Source organism: Rhinolophus sinicus, linkage group LG01 (genome assembly GCF_036562045.2).
Source record: "Rhinolophus sinicus isolate RSC01 linkage group LG01, ASM3656204v1, whole genome shotgun sequence".
NCBI lineage: Eukaryota > Metazoa > Chordata > Mammalia > Chiroptera > Rhinolophidae > Rhinolophus > Rhinolophus sinicus.
Window position 1 is genome coordinate 59622199 of NC_133751.1, and position 20070 is coordinate 59642268.

General features: G+C 39.7%; 1 protein-coding gene and 1 long non-coding RNA gene across 15 annotated transcripts in view; one reads left to right on the forward strand and one right to left on the reverse strand.

Annotated features, from left to right (window-relative positions):
* The first annotated feature begins 66 nt into the window (after positions 1–66).
* LOC141571160 (uncharacterized) lies at positions 67–1534 on the forward strand. The gene is made up of 3 exons (XR_012495869.1): positions 67–282; positions 1064–1167; positions 1444–1534. It is a non-coding gene; the product is annotated as an uncharacterized LOC141571160 (long non-coding RNA).
* A 500-nt stretch (positions 1535–2034) lies between these two features.
* KALRN (kalirin RhoGEF kinase) overlaps positions 2035–20070 on the reverse strand; it is a 617732-nt gene continuing 599696 nt past the window's right edge. For all 14 annotated transcript variants that reach the window (XM_019738972.2, XM_019738955.2, XM_019738953.2 and 11 more), the window contains 4 exons: positions 19470–19548; positions 12799–12999; positions 9532–9670; positions 2035–8966 (listed from right to left, as the gene is read on the reverse strand). In XM_019738972.2, the coding sequence (XP_019594531.2) occupies positions 8421–8966; positions 9532–9670; positions 12799–12999; positions 19470–19548 (965 nt within the window). In that variant the 3' untranslated portion in view covers positions 2035–8420. The remainder of the gene's footprint in view (positions 8967–9531; positions 9671–12798; positions 13000–19469; positions 19549–20070) is intronic.

Genomic DNA, 20070 nt, shown 5'->3' on the forward strand with positions numbered 1-20070 from the left:
CTGGATCCTGTAGCGAGGATGCAGTGGCTGTAGCGACATGTGCCCCAAGGGTTATGCTACTGCTGGCTGTGTCTGGATGGCATCGATGGAGTTTAAAGTCCCGAATAGTTAGATCGACTCCAAGATCGTGAAGTCAAGCCTTTCAAGAGAGTTTGTATAAATCCTGCCCACTTTTTGTAGCTTAGTGTCCTCTTAATTTTCTCTACTCTTTGGCCAAGCGTGTCGTTATTTGCCTGTTATTAGCCACGCCCCTTTCCCCTCCCCCGTTTCTCCAAACAGAGTGTAAGTACTCTTCTCAGTTCTTTTAACTTCATGGCATCCGTCACATGACAATGTCATAGTGGTTTGCACACGGGTCTATAACGCGCTTGGCAGGTTCCTTACCTCCTCCGACAGCTCTAAGCAGTCATGTCACATCCAGCGCAACATGGGCAGTGAGGGAACGAGAAGGGGCGGCGTTAGGTTAAGTTTTAAGAAAGAAAGAAACAGAGACTTAATGCAGTTGAATCTCAGAGGGCCAAGGTCTCACAGTCATGAAAGACTGGAGCGCAATTCAGGCCGACTGGTGGCTTTTATTGATTCTACAAGGGAGTGAAAATTATCTATGGTCTGTGAAACTCATCCATCATATCACAAAGGTGGTTTAATCCAATTATCCCCATCTGCAAACAGCCAGAACAGAAAGTCCTATGATGACTTATTTAAGGTGTGTACCCTCCTGGGGGTGTCTCATGATAAAACTTTGTTGTTGAGCTAAACAGTGAGCGCTGATATTATCGCTCTCCTAACTTCTCTCACAATCAGGTGAGAGGGAAAGCCAGTGTCAGCAGTGGCTTCCTTTAAGCAGGGGGAAGGGGAGGCAATGCTCCTTCCCGTATTTTCCATAGTAGCTCATTGGGGGTCCCCACACGGTTCCACCTGTCTTAGGTTGTTCCTCACGTGAGAAATCTTACCCGTCCTTGGCTGGCAAACCATCTTTTGGGGACCGGACAGAGAGACATGAGGTGTAAACATGAAGCAAAGTCCCAAGAAGGCACAGTCTCACAGACTCTTCTTTCCTTAGGGAAAGGTACGAGGGGACAGTCGGCTAGAATGCTGCGTGACAACACTACCTGAAAGAGGACGTATGTTTATTCTGCTTTGCGTAGCTCAAGTCTTTCGCACGTAGTAAGTGTACAGCAGATGAGGAAAAAGGGACAAGAGTAGAAGAAGATAAATTTATCTGTGTCAGGGTTATCCAGGAGGGTAAACCTTGCTAGCCAATCTGAAAATCCAAGCATATTTGGTCTTTACAAATAGATCAGGGGGGGAATTCCCATCGTGTGAAAAAGGCAATACTTAAGGAAAATAATACTGAAAAGCATAGGGCTAATGATTGTCACTCATCAAATTGATTCTGATTTTCTTTTATATTTTCTATGTATGTCTGTATTTTCTCTGAAGAGATTGTGCTGACCAGCCAGTGTGAAGAGCCCATGCTTTGACCGTGATTTCTCATTTCAAATAAATGCAGTAAAATCTTGATGAAATAGAAGTCAACTGTTAAAACATTTTGTTCTTATTGACAAAATAAGCTAATCACAACACTTCAATCTCTAACATTCTCAGCAAATGACAGTGTAATATGAATCAGTCTTTTTTACACTTAGGTGGCCTATGCAGACTCTCAAAGCCTGATGAGGTCTGCAAAAGCTAATCCAGATCTTCAAGTCCACTCTATGATGCATAAGCTAGTGAGATCCATCCCAAATAGCCTGTCCGTTTGCTAAGGAAGTTGCCACATGAAACCCCAGCATGAAGTTAACAATGCACACCTGAGGCCTTATTCAGCATTTTTGAATAGAGAAATGCCTTAGAATACTTCTCCAGGCTACAGAGTTGTTGCTTTCTTTCCAAAATACTGGACAAAAAGTGTTGTAATAATAATGCAATATTTTTACGTTGTCAAAAGCTTTCATATGAGGAAAGAGAAAAAAATTACTCTTTTTAGAAATAAAGTTTTTAATTAGGGGAAAAAAAAGAGACTACCAGAAATAAGATCTTTAGTATAGTATATTTATAGGAATGCATAACTTGTGAGATGTACATTTTGAAGTTTCATCCATAACATTTACTGTAGTAAGAACAAGACAGCAGGTCATCACTTTACAACATTACACGTGAGTGAATTTAACTTACAAATAAAATATTTACAACCTACCTTTACAAAATGACATCGTGTGCATACAAAATGAACAACTGCAGAAAATTTAAAAAATAATAAGATAACCAAAACCCAGAAGATACACTTAAGGCAGACCAGCAAGACACTGAAATAATTAAGGCTGTGGAATTCTTCTGCACCTTGAAAATATAGAGCTATTTATCAATACTGTGGAGTGATTTTAAATCAAGTGTTACAAGCCTGATGGAAGTATGCACTTATATGTATATGTGTAATGGTCCCTATGGGGAAACCTGTCCACGTATGGATAAGGCCCTTTATCTGAATGACCAGAGAAGCCCACCTCAAACTCTCAAAAGATTTGGTGGGGAGGGGTCACTCAAAACCAAGAGGTGCCAATGCAGTTTGTAAACCAACTGTTAATAATTCAAATATAAAGATACTTCTGACTCCAGATAAGCAGAATAACCCAAATGATGGCCCCATTATGTTTCAGGCTTTGTTTATTTGGTTTTGTGACCTTCAAAAAACAGCAAATAATTCCTAAATGAGTAGAATCTAACTCTACCCATCAGCCCTAATGGTTTTGAATGACCCTGAATGGTTTTCCAATAGAGAAATTGACCCACCTGGGCTGTCTTCAAATGGATAGATTTCTGCATATGAGCAATAACATATACATACATATTATACACTATATACATGTACAGATGTACATATATCCATATTTTCCAACAGTTTGCACTTTAATCACTACCGTTCTCTGACTAGGATTTCAGTCCAAAGAATATGTATAGTTTTTTCACAGTCTTCATGTTTGTCCTAACTACCAGTTTTATTCACCTTCCCTATAGAGTAGACCGGAGTTTGGCAGAAATAGAAGTAAAAGCACCAGGGTCAAAAAAATCAGACATGGAGATGACAGATATGGCTTAAGTTAGTAAGAGAAGATGTATGTTTATTAACTTCAAATTTATAACCAGTCTTTGAGATCACAGTAACAGTTCCCATAATACTCCAGGATGTGGATTCATTTCTTGATAGAAGTCAGGCATTGGTGGAGCGCTTATGCTAGCTGTTTGTGGGCTAGCAAATTAGCTCGTTTCAAGTGAGCCTCAGGAGTCGTGACTCCAAGAATTTATTTGCTCGTTTTTCCACCACCCTCCCTTTTCTCAGCTGTCCTCACTATCCAAAATAACAGTTATCTGGATAAATAGTCAATCTTGATCATTTGAATAGAAATTAAATCTGACCACAGGTTAGAAGCTCCCAGCAAACAGGCTGACAGGAAAACACAATAGCCTATGAGTATTAATTTCAGGTTTTCCATAAATGTCCCTTAAAGATGAATATTTGTCTTAGAGTAATCGCTTTTTCCTCTCCTCTAACTTCTATATATATTAAAAATGAGGAAGAAATGCCTTTCATAGAAAATATGGCCTATGATATTTCTGCATTCTATTTCTGTATAGATTTCTGACATGAATAATATTTTCTAAACATCTAGCGCTATGGACAAATTTCAGCCCTTTTTAACCCTCTAGAATTAATGAAACAACGAGAGCCTTATAGTTTTTAGAAAATGAATATTAACATAGTAGCTCCCCTTTTTTAATCGTGTGTGTATAAACCTTATCTTTTCTAACTCTGCCCCAGGTTTAATCATTTCCAAATGATCCCTAGATTTTAAATAGTTAAGAAAAAACATAATACAAATAAATCCACTGAAAGCTCACATACTGTGTTTGTCTAAGCTAGACTCCACAGAGATGCTATACAGGAGAGAAGGGAATAGGTTAACATTCCTCAAAACTGAGCAGGGAAGCTGTGTTTGTACTTTACTACAGAGCCCCCCCACACACACACCTTGCGTGTGAAATATTCCCTCCTCTATCAAATTCATGGGACAAAGATTTAGTTAATACACAGAAATAACCACCATCTACTTTATAACATATTTGCCCCCTCATATTTTCACAAATCTAAGCCTCCATGCTCTTCCACATAGGCAAGAAAAAAGTAATGATGAATTCACGGGCACTAAATCCTGGAGACTATAGGAAAGCAAATATGCTACTCCTGAAACACCTGATTATCTGAAAAAAAAAAAAAAAAGAAAAAAAGAAAAAAAAGAAACCAAGGTTTTTCCTCCCAAAACCAACAGTTCTATTCATTTCTACACCCGTGCATTTAATTTGTCTCTTATCATAGATACCCGTGAGATTGTGAAGAAATGAGTTGTGATATTAGAAAATATTTTCACTTTTGCCTTCCCAGTGAGGAAAGTGGCTGTTTGGGTTCTTGTCTGTCAATTTTTCCAGAGCAGAAGGCTTGAGAAGAGAGTAGTGGTTGCTTCGGAGGGCCTTTCACTCTTTGTGGCTGCCCTAAGAAACACTGGCGAAAACAGTTTATCGACATAAGACTTCAGTCATCTCTCCTAACCTTTGTCTGTAGACGAGCTTTTCAATGATCAAAATTATAGGCTAAGACCAAATCACAGTTAGACAAAGAGCACCTAGTACTTCCAATTAAAATCAATTTACGGAATTTATTCTCATGAGTTTGCAAATGGTATCTAAAGACATGAATATTAAAAACCTGGAATGTTTAAAGTTACTATCAATAAAATTCTTAGCACTGGCAGTGTGTAGCACTTTAAAAAAAATACCAAAGTATTTTCTAGACATCCCAACTAAGGTATTCTTCCAACAGTCCTATGAAATGAATGTCTTCCCTCTTGTCCCCCCAACTCCCATTTTAACAATGGGGATAATTGGGGCAGAAAAAGCAGACTTTCTGTAAGAAAGGACGAATCAGGAATAGCTGAGATTGAAACAGTAATTCCTAGGCTCACCCTATATTCAGATGTTTCCATTGAAAAGATATTCTAAAACAAAGGAAAAATGCTGCAATATCAGTCAATCTAAATACAATGAACTTCTTTATCTCCCATCCTCCCTCTGAAAGGCACTACTATTATAAAAGCTTTGTGAACCACAAAGCAGTGAAGCCAGCTAGTCCTCTGCTTCCTCCTCCCCCAAGAGTGTTTATGGCTGTGAGAGATCTGAAGGACACCCGTCAATTTTATAGTATTTTTCTTAAAAATGTTCCCACATTCAGCTGCAAGTGGATATAAATCTATTTACTTGAAACAAATGTAAAAGATGCAATACATCATTATACCTTTTAAAAATTATTATGGGTTGTCCCTGATTTTTTCCTTCTTTCTCCATCCCACTTTTGCAAAACAAACAAACAAAAACCTAAAACCCTATGCAAGGAATATAAGCCAAGCAAGAACTTGTGACTTTAACCAACATTTGTTTTTCCCATTTCAACTGGAAGTTCACTGTCACTAATTCCTAGTTAAGTTTCCATTTCAAACACCACCATAATTACAGAAGTGGACTATTTTCTCTCCTCTCTTCTCTATCACAAAGGAATAAATATGTCTTCTAAAACAGGTACAAGAAAGTGGTCCCTGGTCCTTCATCCCTCACCACCGTTGCCCACAGAGCAACCTGAAGTACAAATTTCCCAGCCCCATCTTCTGGGATTCCTTGTTATTTCCAACTTGCTATGGAGAATTCTGGAACCAGGACTGCTACTTATCCCTATTGGGAGGGACCAAGAGCTTTGCAGACAGGGAGACTCCCTGCCAGTTTCCTTCAGTTACCAAACTATATAAAATATACCTCCTTTCTCTTTGGGCCTCTATTAAATTCATTCTACTCTAATGATTGTACTTTGGCTCCAGGGAACAAAATCATACTACTTTTCATTTCTGTGTCCTCCCTCTCCAGTCTCTTCATTTCCCCAACAAGTGTCCTTGGGGGAGATTCCAGGCAACCTCACATCTGGACCTTCCCCACTCTGCTGTGAAAGCTGATATAAACGCTTTGGCTCTGTCTAACATTCTGTCCACTGCCCTCCCCACCACACAATTTTATTAATGCTCTCCTGTGCAGTCCATGCACATTGCCCTAGGTCCTATCCTTCGCAAGCAGAGACTCAGCTTACCTGCTGTGTGGTCATAAGCACTCAAAAGACTCAGCAGGGGCTCTTTCATCCCCGTCCACTGTGGACAGCACAGAACTTTCCAAGCCATATTATATGGATATCTGGAATTCTCAGTGCCTGCAATCTATCTCATGACAAGCCCTAGGGACCAGGCTTTCTTCTTATATGCTATGTCTCATCATGATGACATGTTTACTAAAAGAGAGTTTAGTAAACATGTTTTAAATAGTCAAATATTATATCATAAAGCATTTGTATATACATTTGTTTTTAAATGAATAACATGGAGGGTTAGTCAAGAGAGAGCTCTGAGGAAGGGATCCTTGATGACCCAGGGCCATTCAAAAACTAGGAAACAAATACAGTCTGAGTCAGTTTCCACATATTTGGTTAATCCTGAAAATACGAAGTGCTATCTAGTCTTATTGCTTGAACTTTCTACTAATCTATTAATTTATAATCTTGGATGGGATGAAGTGCAGGGTAGATGACAAAGTTGACTTTGAAACCAGTGGAAAAGAAAGATGAGTATTTTTAATTCTACATTTCCACTGTGGGGTATAAGTGTTTTTCTATATTAAAGTTCAGACTTAGTTTCCACCATTCTTTTTCATTTAGATGGGTTTGTAGTTCTATTTATCCTTCATAAACTTGCCGCTCGCTCTTCTAAAATCTACGCTGCATGATTTTAATCCCTCAATCCTATTAGAGGAGCGAAGCAATGCCATTAAACCTGATTAGAACAAACACTTGAGTTATATTTTTAAACTATTATTTGCATAATCGCAAGTTTCAAAACATGTCCTAGAAAACAAAGGGTGGATCATGTACCAACACAAAAACAAAAACTCTTTCCAAATACACACATACAAAAAGAAAAGAAACCATGAAATGCCCAGGTTTAATTGTTTTTTCCACTAGCAGAAAACAAGGGCAATTCATCATCATCTCGTATGGAGAATATACACCAGAAAGCAGCGTCAGCCTCAAAGTGCAGTGCGTCCTTTCAGCCCAGGAAAATCTCAGTGGCTGAGTGGTGGTAGGTATTGCAGTTGCAGTTAAAACTCAATCTCTATCTATTAGGGTGATGTATCAGATTTGATTCCATGGCTTCAAAAAAGGACTTGAGACCAGGCCTTTAAAAGGCCTATATGGCTGCCTCCTTTTGGTGAGCACCCCTTAGCTTCCATAAGGGGATAGAAATAAAGTAGGCCAACTTTCTGAGGACTGCATTCTACAGCAGCAGAAGGCGTCAGAAAGTGTTGTTACAGTGTTCATAGGAACTGTAGGAAAGGTTTCTATTTGCCCTTTTGTATGTACCTGTTGTATTCACTACCTATTTCAAACCAAATGTAGACCTAAAAATAGCCCACAACTCGTATGCATTTGGACTTATTTCCTGGCAGGCTTTCCTGCCAGATTAACTCGGAGCTGCCAGTGAATTTGGGGGTAGCATTTCATATACAGAACCTATGTTAGTCAAATCCCTGTGACTGAGAGGAAAATCTTCTCATTCACAGATTGCAAAAGGGTAACGTTGCTTTCTCTTAATGCACAGGTTCTGGTAAAAGATTTCTATACAAGATTTATAAAATGCTCTAAAAAAACATGTTGTCTACTTGTGCTTAGTCAAAACAATGTAATGCTTCAGTAAATAAATTACTGTCTTAACTGGAGCACTCACAGTATCTTATGATTGATTTCATATATATCTCTATATTATAAAACTCTGAAACCTGAATGGGATATATTTTACCGTATATGTATGTGTATCCTATTAAGAAACTATATCTAAGTAGTCTAAACCAGAATAGTTGGCATACATGACATCTCTCATAAATAGAACTTTTTGCTTAAAATTTCAGCAAAGGAAGGAACCTTTTTATACTCAGTACAGTAAGCTTAAATTTTGCCCAGCTACCCACTCATTTTGGAATGCACAATTAAAATTTTGTAACAGCTAATATTTGTGTTATCCTTGCCACTCTTTTTAATACTTTCTGTGACTGCCTCTTTATCTCTTCTGAATACCCTTCTGGAAAAGCCCTGCCTGGGCTTCAGGTGATTTTACTGCTGCTCAGACCCTTATTAACCACTGGAGAGGTTTAAGAAGTACATCTCTCAATCCAGGGAACCACATGGAGTGAAATGATTAACATAATTATTTACAGGCACACTCAGTTTTGCTTTGGTTCACACTGCACTTCCATGTGAAACCTCAAGGGCTGGGCCACAGCTATGTTCCTTGGTTTACCCGGTTGACGATGTAGCTCTTGACATTGGGAATAGGCCGCACGTCGTTCTGATGCTTGCGACGTTCTATGAAGCAGGCCAGGCGGGAGGTGTCCAGGGGGATCTTGGAGTAGCTACCATTGTGGGGCTGCAGCCATGGATGCTGCAGGCAGGTCGCTGCTGTGGGCCGCCTCCGGAAGTCTTCCTGTAATATCACATTGATGAAATCTCTGGCGGCATTGCTCACGCCACAGAAGTATTCATGGGGGAAGCTGAAGTCCACCCTGCATACGTTGATACACGTCTCCTCTTTGCTCTCATCCAAGAAGGGGGAGACCCCACTCAGCATGACATAGGTCAGAACCCCAATGCTCCAGATGTCTGTTCCCAGGGACACGGGGATGCCTTGGATCACTTCTGGAGCAGCAAACTCAGGGTTCCCCAGCAGATGGTGGATGTGGAAATGACCTGAGATCTGGACAGCGTCCTCCAGGTCAATGAGCTTCACTCGAGGCACTGGGATCCGCAGGTCAATGAGCAGGTTTTCAGGCTGAGGAGATGCAAGGAGGCGGGGAGAAGAGAAGGCGGGGTCAGCGCTCTGTTTTGACTGCCAGTAGGACTCCAGCAGTTCAAACACAATTCTGCTATTCCTGGATAAAGCCTATCATCTATGGGACGTTCCCTAGGCAGAGTACAGAAGAGGCTTCAAAGCAAGCTACACTCTGAGTCTGGGTGCTGCTTCAGACATCATGTCTTCTTAACTATCCCTTCCGCATTGAATCAAGAAAAAACAACAAATTATTCGTTTTGGAGAACAGGGACTTCTTTTTTGAGCACCATGAAAAGGTTGACATTTATTGGCTTCCTTCTATAAAGTTAGGTGAGGTGGCTAAAGCTTACCTACCTTCACTCATCCCAGATGTCATTGTGACTTGTGTGTTCTCATTAAGTTGTAAATAACACACTTAAATTGGGTAACAACCTCGCTTCTGTTTAATATTCATAAGGACTCTAATCTAAGTAAGTAAAATGCATTAGAATTTACATCCCTTAAGGGTAATGACTGGCAGGTTGGACTTTGCCATTTCCCTGCTAGGGTTGCTATTTCATGTTACCTTTATGTCCAAATGCGCAACCCTGCAGTTGTGAAGGTACTGCAGAGCTTCCATGATGTCTCGGATATAAAAAGCTACTTTTTCTTCCATCAGCTCATCATGATTCATAAGGTAGTCTAAGAGCCGGCCATCATCCATCCTGAAAATAAGGAGAAAAAAGCAAAGGAGATATATTTGTAAAGAAACAGAAAAATAACACACACATCTGCAAGATCTCTCCTATTCCTTCTTATAAATAAAGATCAGTGTTGCATATTTCAGTTAGAGCCCAAAGTTAGTATAATGTTCAGAACTAAAATAAATGAATAAATACATACATACATACATACATACATACATACATACATACAATTACAAATGCAGTGTGCTTAAGGGAAGAAATCTATATAATCTTAAGTCTCATTCTGTTTTGTTTACTTTTAAAATTGCTCACAAGGTAAAAGTTCTGACATCCCTTTAAGATGTTAGGTTACAAAAGAGAGAAACTCTTGAGAGAGAGAGATAAGGGAAGGGGAGAGAGAGAGAGAGAGAGAGACAGAGACAGAGACAGAGACAGAGACAGAGACAGAGAGACAGAGCCTGAGCTAGTTCAGCAATATTGTGATTAACTAGAACCTGGTGGCTGCAAGCAGCCCCACACGTGTTTTGAAAATTGCTTTTATGTGTCAATTTTGAGTTGGGGAGAAATAGAAAGCAGGCAAAGCTTGTCCTTGCCATTCTTGACTCCTTTCTGAATACTTTGCCTTTTTAGCAACTTTCCAACCTTAAACACTGTACTGAGAATAAGGTATGAGGAACCAGCCAGACCCAGATTTGAATCCTGGTTCTGCCACTTACAGGCAGGGGGCCTGCAGCAAGTCGTTTGAACGCTGTGTATTGATTTCTTCATCTTTACAGTGAGAATAATAACAATGATAATAATAGCAAGGATTGTACAAGGATCAAGAAAGACAATGAGGGATTTAAGCATACGTGGTAGCAACAGTAAATGCTCAATGTGCTCTAGTAAGTACCCTGTGCCCTCTTCAGCAAGCATGCCCAGATGTCAGGCCGTTATGCTCTAATGTGCACGCGGCTGTTAAAGGCACATCCCAGAAAATGCCCAGGCAGAGGAGCCTGAGCCAGAGTCAGAAACAACAGTTGAAACCCCCCCCGGCCAAGTTTTCAATCTCTTCTCTAGCTTGTTCCTTTCCACTGGTCTCTTCTCCTACTTTCCTTGACAGGAGCAAAAGCTAGGACCAATGAAGGCCTCCTTTGCCTTCCTCTGACAGAGCCCTGGCTGGGTTGGGAGTGGCAAGCATAGAGTAGAGAAGGATTTGAGCTTTTTAGATGCACCCTGCTGGATTTCTTGTAGCTCTTAAGGGAGAAATTAACAGAAGCACTGCTCTGAGACAAAAATGTCTCATCTACCAAGTTCACCATTAGAGCTTTTGGATAATGCAGATGCCCAGGCCCCACCATAGATTAGGGAATCAGAAATTTAGTTGCCTGGTAGAGAAAAGCTCTACCAGATATTTGGATAACTACCAAATGGGGAACCCATAGTCATGGCGTAACCAAGATTTAGCACAGGGTTTGGCTCAGGCACTGCCTCTCCACAAATATTTCATGAACCTCAAGTCCAACCAAGCACCTTTCTATGTTCTCACAGCAACCCTCTCCAAAAATATGCATTTCTGTCTTAGCATTTACCATCCTATACCGAAATCATTCATTTAGCGGTTGGTTTTCCTTGTTCAACTTATAACTCCTCAAGGACAAGAATAATATTTTTCATCTTTCTTCCTCCCACTCTGGCCCAGGTCTACACAGCGGTTGGCACCCAGCTGAGTGCTCAGTAAATGTTTGAGGAACTAGTTCAATCCAATATTCCCCTCATTAAATCCCTGAAACATCTCTGAGAAATGGGAATAATTCTTCAGACTTCACAGATGAGAACTCCGAGGCCCAGAAAGCCAAGTGCACTGCCCCAAATCACAGAGCTGGGATTAGAGCCCTGGTTTCTCATTCCAAGAATGGCTACTTTCCATTGCACTGTGGCAGGCTGGTCATCAACACCTTCTTCAAAACAGTGAGCAGCAAGAGTGAAGTGGCAGAGGTTTCTGGTCGGCTGTACCACCTTGGTAGCCAAGGGACTATACCTTTTATTGAAACTCAAGTATGAGAGGTTGCCACTTGTAAATAATCACTCACCTTTAACAATATGCTTTTTGAGTTAGGAAGTTCCCAACAAACAGGTTAGGTGCTGAAAAGCTGTTTGTAAGTGTATTTATTAAGTCCAAAGTGACAATCTACCAACCACTACACAACTGTATAAAGTTAAGTACCATACAAAAATTACCAATACTAGTAACGGCGTTGGATTTATCTCTTCTTGTTTCTTTTCAACCAATTTAAAAATATAGTCTACGGATGTTTACATTTTGGCTTTCTGTTTTTCATCATCAATACATTTATGATAAGTTACTGCTTCCAAGGCCCCCATACACATACACACACACTGACAAGCACACGAGAGCAAGACTGCATGAAAAGCTATAAATGGAGGTGGTCCTCTACTGAGCATGGGTTCAGTATTGGTCTTTGGTGCCAATGTCTGTCTTCTCTCCAGGCCCAGGGCCTCATCAGCACCAATCTGCTACCATTTCTGTGAGGGCTCAGTACTTCTGAAAAGACTTTCTTTAGTCTTTGTAAAAGTTCTCTAAACCACTGAGCATGTTCTCTGTTCTTAGTCTGGGTAATAGTGAGGAGAATGTGACCTTATTGCTTTATCTGATGTATTCTGGGGCCAAGAATATGGTGGCTTGAGTCCTGAGAAAATCTGGAATGAGTGGAACGTTTTGAAGGTTCCACCCTAAAAGGAATTTCTTGGGTGGTAGACTGGGGATAGTATGGCAATGGATTGATGCACAAACCCTTCTCTTTCTCTTCAACTCCACTCCTGTCAATAAGCTTATTGTCAATAGCTTTTCCTAAACTCCTGCCCAGTCCAAGAGTCTAGAACAGGAAGAAAAGGAAAACTAGAGGGAGAGAGATGTGGGTTCAAGTCACAGTTTCTCCATTTCCTAATTTTAAGGAATTAGTTTTAAGGATCTTCCTTGTCCTTGATTTTCTAATCTGTAAAATGGGAATAACATTTTTATAAAATGGAGGGGAGAATACCTGTTACATACAGCACTTTGTAAGCTATAAGACTATTAAATGTAACTGCCAATAAATAACCCAAACAGCTGGGGAACACCTTAGAGAGATGACACCTGTACTTACAGCTCCAAAATCAGGATGTAGGAGGTGGGGGACTCATAGGTGTCATGGAGAGTGACGTACTGTGGGTGCTGCAGATGCTGAAGTAGGGCTGCTTCATGGGCAGCCTGCTCTTTTTTCTTCATTTTTTTGCTAACAAATTTCACAGCAACATCTTTGCGGGTAGCTTTGTGAATGCACTTCTTTACAATGGAGAAACGGCCTCTGGCAAACATAAAGGAGAAAGCATTTTGTCAAGATTCATTAATCAACTAGGTATTATTATTATTATTGTTATTATTTAAGATTTTACTGGGGAAGGGGAACAGGACTTTATTGGGGAAGAGTGTGTACTTCCAGGACCTTTCCCCAAGCCAAGCTGTCCCTTCAACCTTAGCTGTGGAGGGTGCTGTTCAGCTTCAAGTTGTTGTCCTTTCAGTCTTAGTTGTGGAGGGCGCAGCTCAGCTCCAGGTCCAGTTGCCGCCGCCATTTGCACGGGGCGCAACCCACCATCCCTTGCGGGAGTCGAACTGGCAACCTTGTGGTTGAGAGCATGCGCTCCAACCAACTGAGCCATCCAGGAGCTCAGCGGCAGCTCAGCTCAAGGTGCCGTGTTCAATCTCAGTTGCAGGGGGCGCTGCCCACCATCCCTTGCGGGACTCGAGGAGTTGAACCGGCAACCTTGTGGTTGAGAGCCCACTGGCCCATGTGGGAATCGAACAGGCAGCCCTCGGAGTTAGGAGCACGGAGCTCCAACCGCCTGAGCCACCGGCTGGCCCTCAACTAGGCATTATTTTATTCAAGGGTGTGTGACATTTTATCTTAACTGGTCTGACAGTAACATTTTGCTAGGAATCCTATTTACTGGATAGCAGTCCCCCTTTCTCCACAGGGTATGTGTTCTAAGACCCACAGTGGATGCTGAACCGGCAGATACATACATTTTCACTTAAAGGAAGCACTTTATGGCTGTTGTTTGGCACATGTGAATTGCCAGTATCACTCCTTTTGTGCTCTGGGGCCATTATTAAGTAAAACAAGGGTTCCCTGAACACAAGCACTGTGATATCATGACAGTTGATCTGATAACCGAGATGGCTACTAAGTGACTAATGGGCAGGTAGTGTACACAGAGTGGACACACTGGACAAAGTGATGATTCATGCTCCGGGTGGGACAGAGCAAGATAGTGTTAGATTTTTCTCATGCTGGTCAGAACAGCACGCAATTTTAAACATATGAATCATTTATTTCTAGAATTTTCCCTTTGATAATTTTGGATCATGGTTAACTGCGTAACTGAAATTGTGGAAAGTGAAACCACAGACAAGGGGGTCGACTGCATTTTTAATTATAATGTTACCATTCAGAAACACCATTTTTCTTCCTTAGCATTTTAGGGTTCTTTGAGATGCAAAAAACTAATTGCATTTTTTTAGTCAATATATTTCTCTGTCATTTTGAACATCAACCACAGTTTCAGTTTTCTTTTCTAAATAGAGTCTATTTCTATAAAATACAACAATAACAACAACAATAATATTGAAGGAGGGATCCTACTTTATGATAATTTCAAAAACATTTTTAAAGAGGCAATTTAAAATTTTATCTTATATTTATTATCTTTTTATTATGAAAATTTTCTAATATACACAAAGTAAGAAGAATAGTACAATAAATGTCCTATGTACCAAGCAGCTAGCTTCAATAAATATCAACACTTTGCCAACGTTATTTCATCTATTCTTTTCCTGCCCCCCGATTTTTTTTGGAGTGTTTTAAGCAAAATCCAGATATCATGTTATTTCACCCATAAATACTTCAGTTTGCATCTTTAATTGACAAGGACATTAACAAATATACAACCACCATTCTATGTTTACATCTAACAAAACTGACCATACATAAATTAAACAAAATGGCTCCTAGACTCAGCTGTAGCCCTATGGAAGTTAGTAAGAGAGTGAAATAGAAGAGGGTAACTGATTAGCAATGGAAGCAGAGAAAGGCAGGACCAGAGAGGTGACAAGCCTGCACCATCAAGGCCTGTCCATGAAGTGCCTTAACCCATGAACAGAGGAGTAAATTATCTGAAGAGCAGTTCATTCCTAAAGCAGAAGTGGATATATCAGACTCCATGGTCATGACTAAGATTGTCTAACTGACTCCTTGACCTGGCTCTGTGCTCACCAAGCAACTTTCTGATAATAGTAATTTTTTTTCCACTATAGATTTTCCCAAAAGAACAGAATGCGCTAGTTAATAAAACAAGTATTAGGCAAATATTAATTGAAGGTCTATTATATACCAGACATCATTCTTGGCATAGTGAACAAGTAGTTGGTCAAACTGACACTTCTATTTTACATCATAAATTAATCAATTGCCTTTCTGGTTTTTAACAGTACTCTCTTATAAGTGTGATTATTCTAAGTCACTTCTTCCACAGGACTTTGAATGCTGAGGCTAGATCTCCTAAACTTATTGGCCATGTCAAGGCACTGCTATCTTAACTTTTTTTAAAATTTGTGTTTATCAAAGTTATGCATCACTGTGGTTTAATTTAGCTTTACAAGGTTTGTTATTAAAAACAATAGTATCCCATCATCCCACCCATTTTTCTCCCCCTAGAGGCAGTTTAATATACCAGTTTAATACATTTTAGCTGATTATTTAGGTATTCACTTCTATAACTCTAAATATAGTATGTTTTGTGTGGTTGCTTCTTGATTTTTCAGTTTTAGTTATCTGTTGACAACCCCAAAATATGAGATTTTAGTCTCTTTCTTCCCTCTGTCTCCACCACTTAGCCACTTTTTCCATCCCCTATCTACTCAGCAGAATTATATTGTAATCAATATTCAGTGTTTACATTATTGCAACTGTCAGTTCTATTCACAGCTGAACCTCTAGTAAACTATGAATATTTTTCCTTTTTGTGGCAGAATGCATTCTTTAATCATTTCTGACAAAGTGCATGGGAAATAAGTTGTTTGAGACTAGCATATCTGAAATGTGCTTATTCTACCTTTAGCTAGGTATAATTCTAGATGGAAAAAAACTTCATTCACAGTTTTGAAGGAATTATTCTATTGCCTTTTAACTTCTAGTGTGATTGATGATGTTATCTGTCAATGTCCAAAACATAATTCCTAATCCTTTGTATATGACCCTTATAAAAATATTTAGCTCTCTCCTTACTGAGCTCTCCCCGACATTCTTTGGCTCTGTGGGCCCCTTTTTGTGGTTCCTCTGGTCAGAAAGATGGGATTCCCTCAGAGTTTTGGCATTTTGCACCATCAGGCAGTTCCACATGAATGCCCTTCAGGTAAAGCAGTGAGAAAAAGAAGAGAGGGGGACAAAAAGAAATTTCCCTGCTTTCTTCAGCTCAAAGGGACCTGCTTTTTCCTGTCTTTTGGACAGAAAATGGGTTTCTTTTGGAGTTTTTCCTCTTTGTGCACGCTACACAGTTTCCTGATTTGGCCCACCCTTGGGTCGAAGACAGGAAGTAAAGGGGAAAAAACAAACAAACAAACAAACATACAAAAACAGAAAACTCCCAGCCACTGTTCTTGTCTTTCTTTAAATTTTGGCTTCCCTCCCTGATCTCCTTGTTATTTACTTTTCAGAATCCTCAGATAGTTGCTTTTTGTATTTTGTCTAAGAATTCTGGTGTAATCAGTGGGAGAGAAAGGCTACACTGGTCTTACTCCATTTGGCAGTACCAGAAGTTGGCTCATTTTAAAAATTGGGGGACTAAAACGCTATTTGGAAGCTCTGAGTGTAGATAAGAGGACTGGGGTCCTCAGTATGCAGCTTGCATAAAGTCCCATAATCGACCTGTTTGGAATAGGGTTCTGCTGCCCTCAAATGGGCTGTGTCCCCGAAAACAGAGGCCCTCTGTTTTACCCTTTCCAGAGAATAAACCTCTAGCCTTTTCCTGGATGGAGAAGGACAATCACACAGAAGCTGGGAGGAGATTGGAGCCATATATTTTCTCCCCGAGTTCAGCCAATCCTTCTAACTTTAGCATCCTCTTTCCCCTTATTTCCAGGGGTTCTGAGTGCTGCCAGTACCTGAGCCTTTGTGGAACTCTGCTATAAGTCATACTGGCTCTCATTTGACCCCACAACTGATTTGGATTGAGTTTTCTTAGATTTCCTAGGTCATTTGTCACTCTTTCACTTGTTTTATCTGCATCTAACACTTGATTGTTCTCTTCTTCCAATGCCCTGATCCTTATGTGCCTGCTTTAAAAAATTCCTTTACTATAGATTTAGTGAAGTCTCAGGAGGGAGTAAAAATAGGTGCCCGGTTCAACCTGCTATCTTTACCTGAAGGCTTGGTACTGCTACCTTTTTGGATCCTGTATAGCTAACCAGTCAGCATTCCCAGGGAATAACTCTCTGGCTTCTTTAAACTGCATTGGTGCCTATATAGTTTATTTCTGGTTAAATATGCCATGCTCACGTGCTCTTTGCTTCTACGGATGGGTTATCGGAGTGAAGATATTATTTTTTGCTCCATGGTTTTTATAATATTCAGTTACAAGAGAACTAATTTTAACAAGATAGTTATATTGGCTTAGAATTCTAACTTTAGGTCTGATGGAGAAAGTTGGCTCACTTCTATCGCCCTGGCACAGATAGCTTTCATGTGTCTCATGTAAGTATCTACATGTTTTATTTCCATTCTGTTAGCATACTGCATTTTTAAAGGATCTTCTGAAAATATGAGGACTATATTAAGGAGAAAGGAAAAGTTTCAGGTTGTTGGAGATGAGATTTTTGAAAAACCACTGATTGCTTTGAACTGATCAGAAAATTGATCTCGCCTTTGAGAAATATCAAAACATCCATCTCTTTTAGGTAAAACATACCTTAGTCTACGGCTCTCAGCAGCAAATTTATGTCTTATGGAGGAATTAACTGGGGTATCCAAGTGATAGAATCAGTTTGACTTGCTCATAATTAGGGTCATTTCTAGCTTCACAAACTTCAACATGATGGAGCAAACTAGATTTCAATTACTACAGCTTATTGTTTGACAAAAATTGCTTGGATGCGAAACAACATATGCTAGTAAACAAGCACAGGCTTAGAGTCAGGTAGCCCAGGGTTTGAATCCTGACTCTACACTACTACCATGTTTCCCCGAAAATAAGACATAGCCAGACAATCAGCTCTAATGCGTCTTTTGGAACAAAAATTAATATAAGACCCAGTCTTTTATTTTATATTATATTATATTATATTATATTATATTATATTATATTATATTATACCCGGTCTTATAGTAAAATAAGACCAGGTCTTATATTAATTTTTGCTTCAAAAGATGCATTAGAGCTAATTGTCCAGCTAGCTCCTCTTTTCAAGGAAACACAGTAGTTGTGGGACCTTGGGGAAGTTACTTAATGCCCTGAGCCTGAGTTTCCTTCACTGGAAATCCACTCAAATACTACCTCACAGCATTGTAAGAATTAGGTTCGGTAACTTCTGTATAACATCTGTGCAGTATCTAGAAGAGCATCATCTACATAATCAACATCACATAAACTTCCATTGGCCTTTTGGCTACACCAAGAAGATAGGAAAACAGAGCAAAGCTGGGGTTTGGTAAAAGGTGCTATAATGAAAGACAGTGATTTACATTGTGACTCCTGCCTTAAAAATGGGAATAAGGAACATTTTGGCTCTTTCCACAAGCTCTGTCACAACCACCTCACTTTGGAAAGTTTATGCTTCACTGAGAGTCATCAATCAGGGATGGGGATGATGTTAATGGCCCACTGTTAGTGACTGCTCTCTTATATATATATATGCAGGTGGGTGGGTGACTAGCAAGACCTACGACCACATTCCCTCACCCAGACCACCTGGAGAGACTAATGCATATACAAGGACAAACCCCCTTTCTGTTCCTTTCCATCATCGATTTTGTGGAACAGGTGATACATTTTGTTTCATTATTTTGTTAAAAGTCATACTTCTATGCTTTTTATTTTTGAGGACACACTTTTCTGAGAGAGAGAGAGAGAGAGAGAGAGAGAGAGAGAGAGGTGTGTGTGTGTGTGTAGGGGGATTGAACTAGAAATGTCCATAAAACAATGTGCTTTACAAATGGACATATATAGAGACCAGTACTCAACAATTAATGATTATACATCCTTCTCAGGAACATTTTAACAAAAACTGACCATGCACTACTACTCATAAAGTAAGTCTTCCCAAAAATCAAAGAATCACTATCACGTAGGCCATGCTCTTCAACCACAATGCAATTAAGTTAGAAATCAGTAGCAAGAGGACAATTTGTTGAAGTCTTATACATTCGGAAATTTTCAAACATTTCTACTACCATTGGATCAAAGAAATAAATCATCGTTGAAGGAAAAATACTTAGAACTGAATGATAATGAAAATGCCACATATCAGAACTGGAGAGATGCAGCTAAAATTATACTTTGAAGAAAAGGTTGAAAAGAAGAAAGGCTGAAAAATTGTTGCATGAAGCCTCCAATTTAAGAAGTTAGAAAAAAAACAATAGAAAATACACATAAGTATTCTAATTTTTTTTTCTTACTGTAGAGAGAATGCACTTAGTAAAAGAAACAAACAACAAAAGCAAGCCATTATTGTGATGTGATGTTGTTAAGTGCTCAGGAACGAAGGAATAGAAAACTGGGTCATTACCTTCCAATTTCATTCAGCTCAGTATAAGCTGAATCAAAATTTTCCTTCCAAGAAATGGTGGCACCATCAGCAGCAGCATCTTTGGAAGAGAGAGAATCCATTCATGATATTAAGGAAGTCATATGAGAATAACAAAAAGGTTAACAGAAGAGCTCCAGCACCACCCCAGAACAACTCTCATGACTAAATATGGAGTCTAACTCGGTGGGAAAAGGCCATGATTCTCTGAAATGTTCTTTTTTAAAAATATCATCCAAGGGGAAACTGACATGACAGAGTCAGACGCCCTCCTTGTGCCATCTACATCAACAAAGGAACACTTGGGACAATCAGGAATGCAACTTCTGGATATTTTAAAATAAATATTTGGTAGAAAAAAGTAAAAGGGAGAGAGAACAATCACACCGAAGTCCTAGAAAAGCCAGTGAGAATCAGGGCTGTAGCGAGGATGCAGCAGAGAGGGTAGGGGAAGAGTTACAAGGCCAAGAAAGGAGGAAAGGAAAGGAATGTGCTGAGAACATTCTAAAAACTGCTCATTCTCACCCCACTGTTCTTCGGCATTAATGACCTTATCCCGTATATTGAATGATTTAGCTTAACC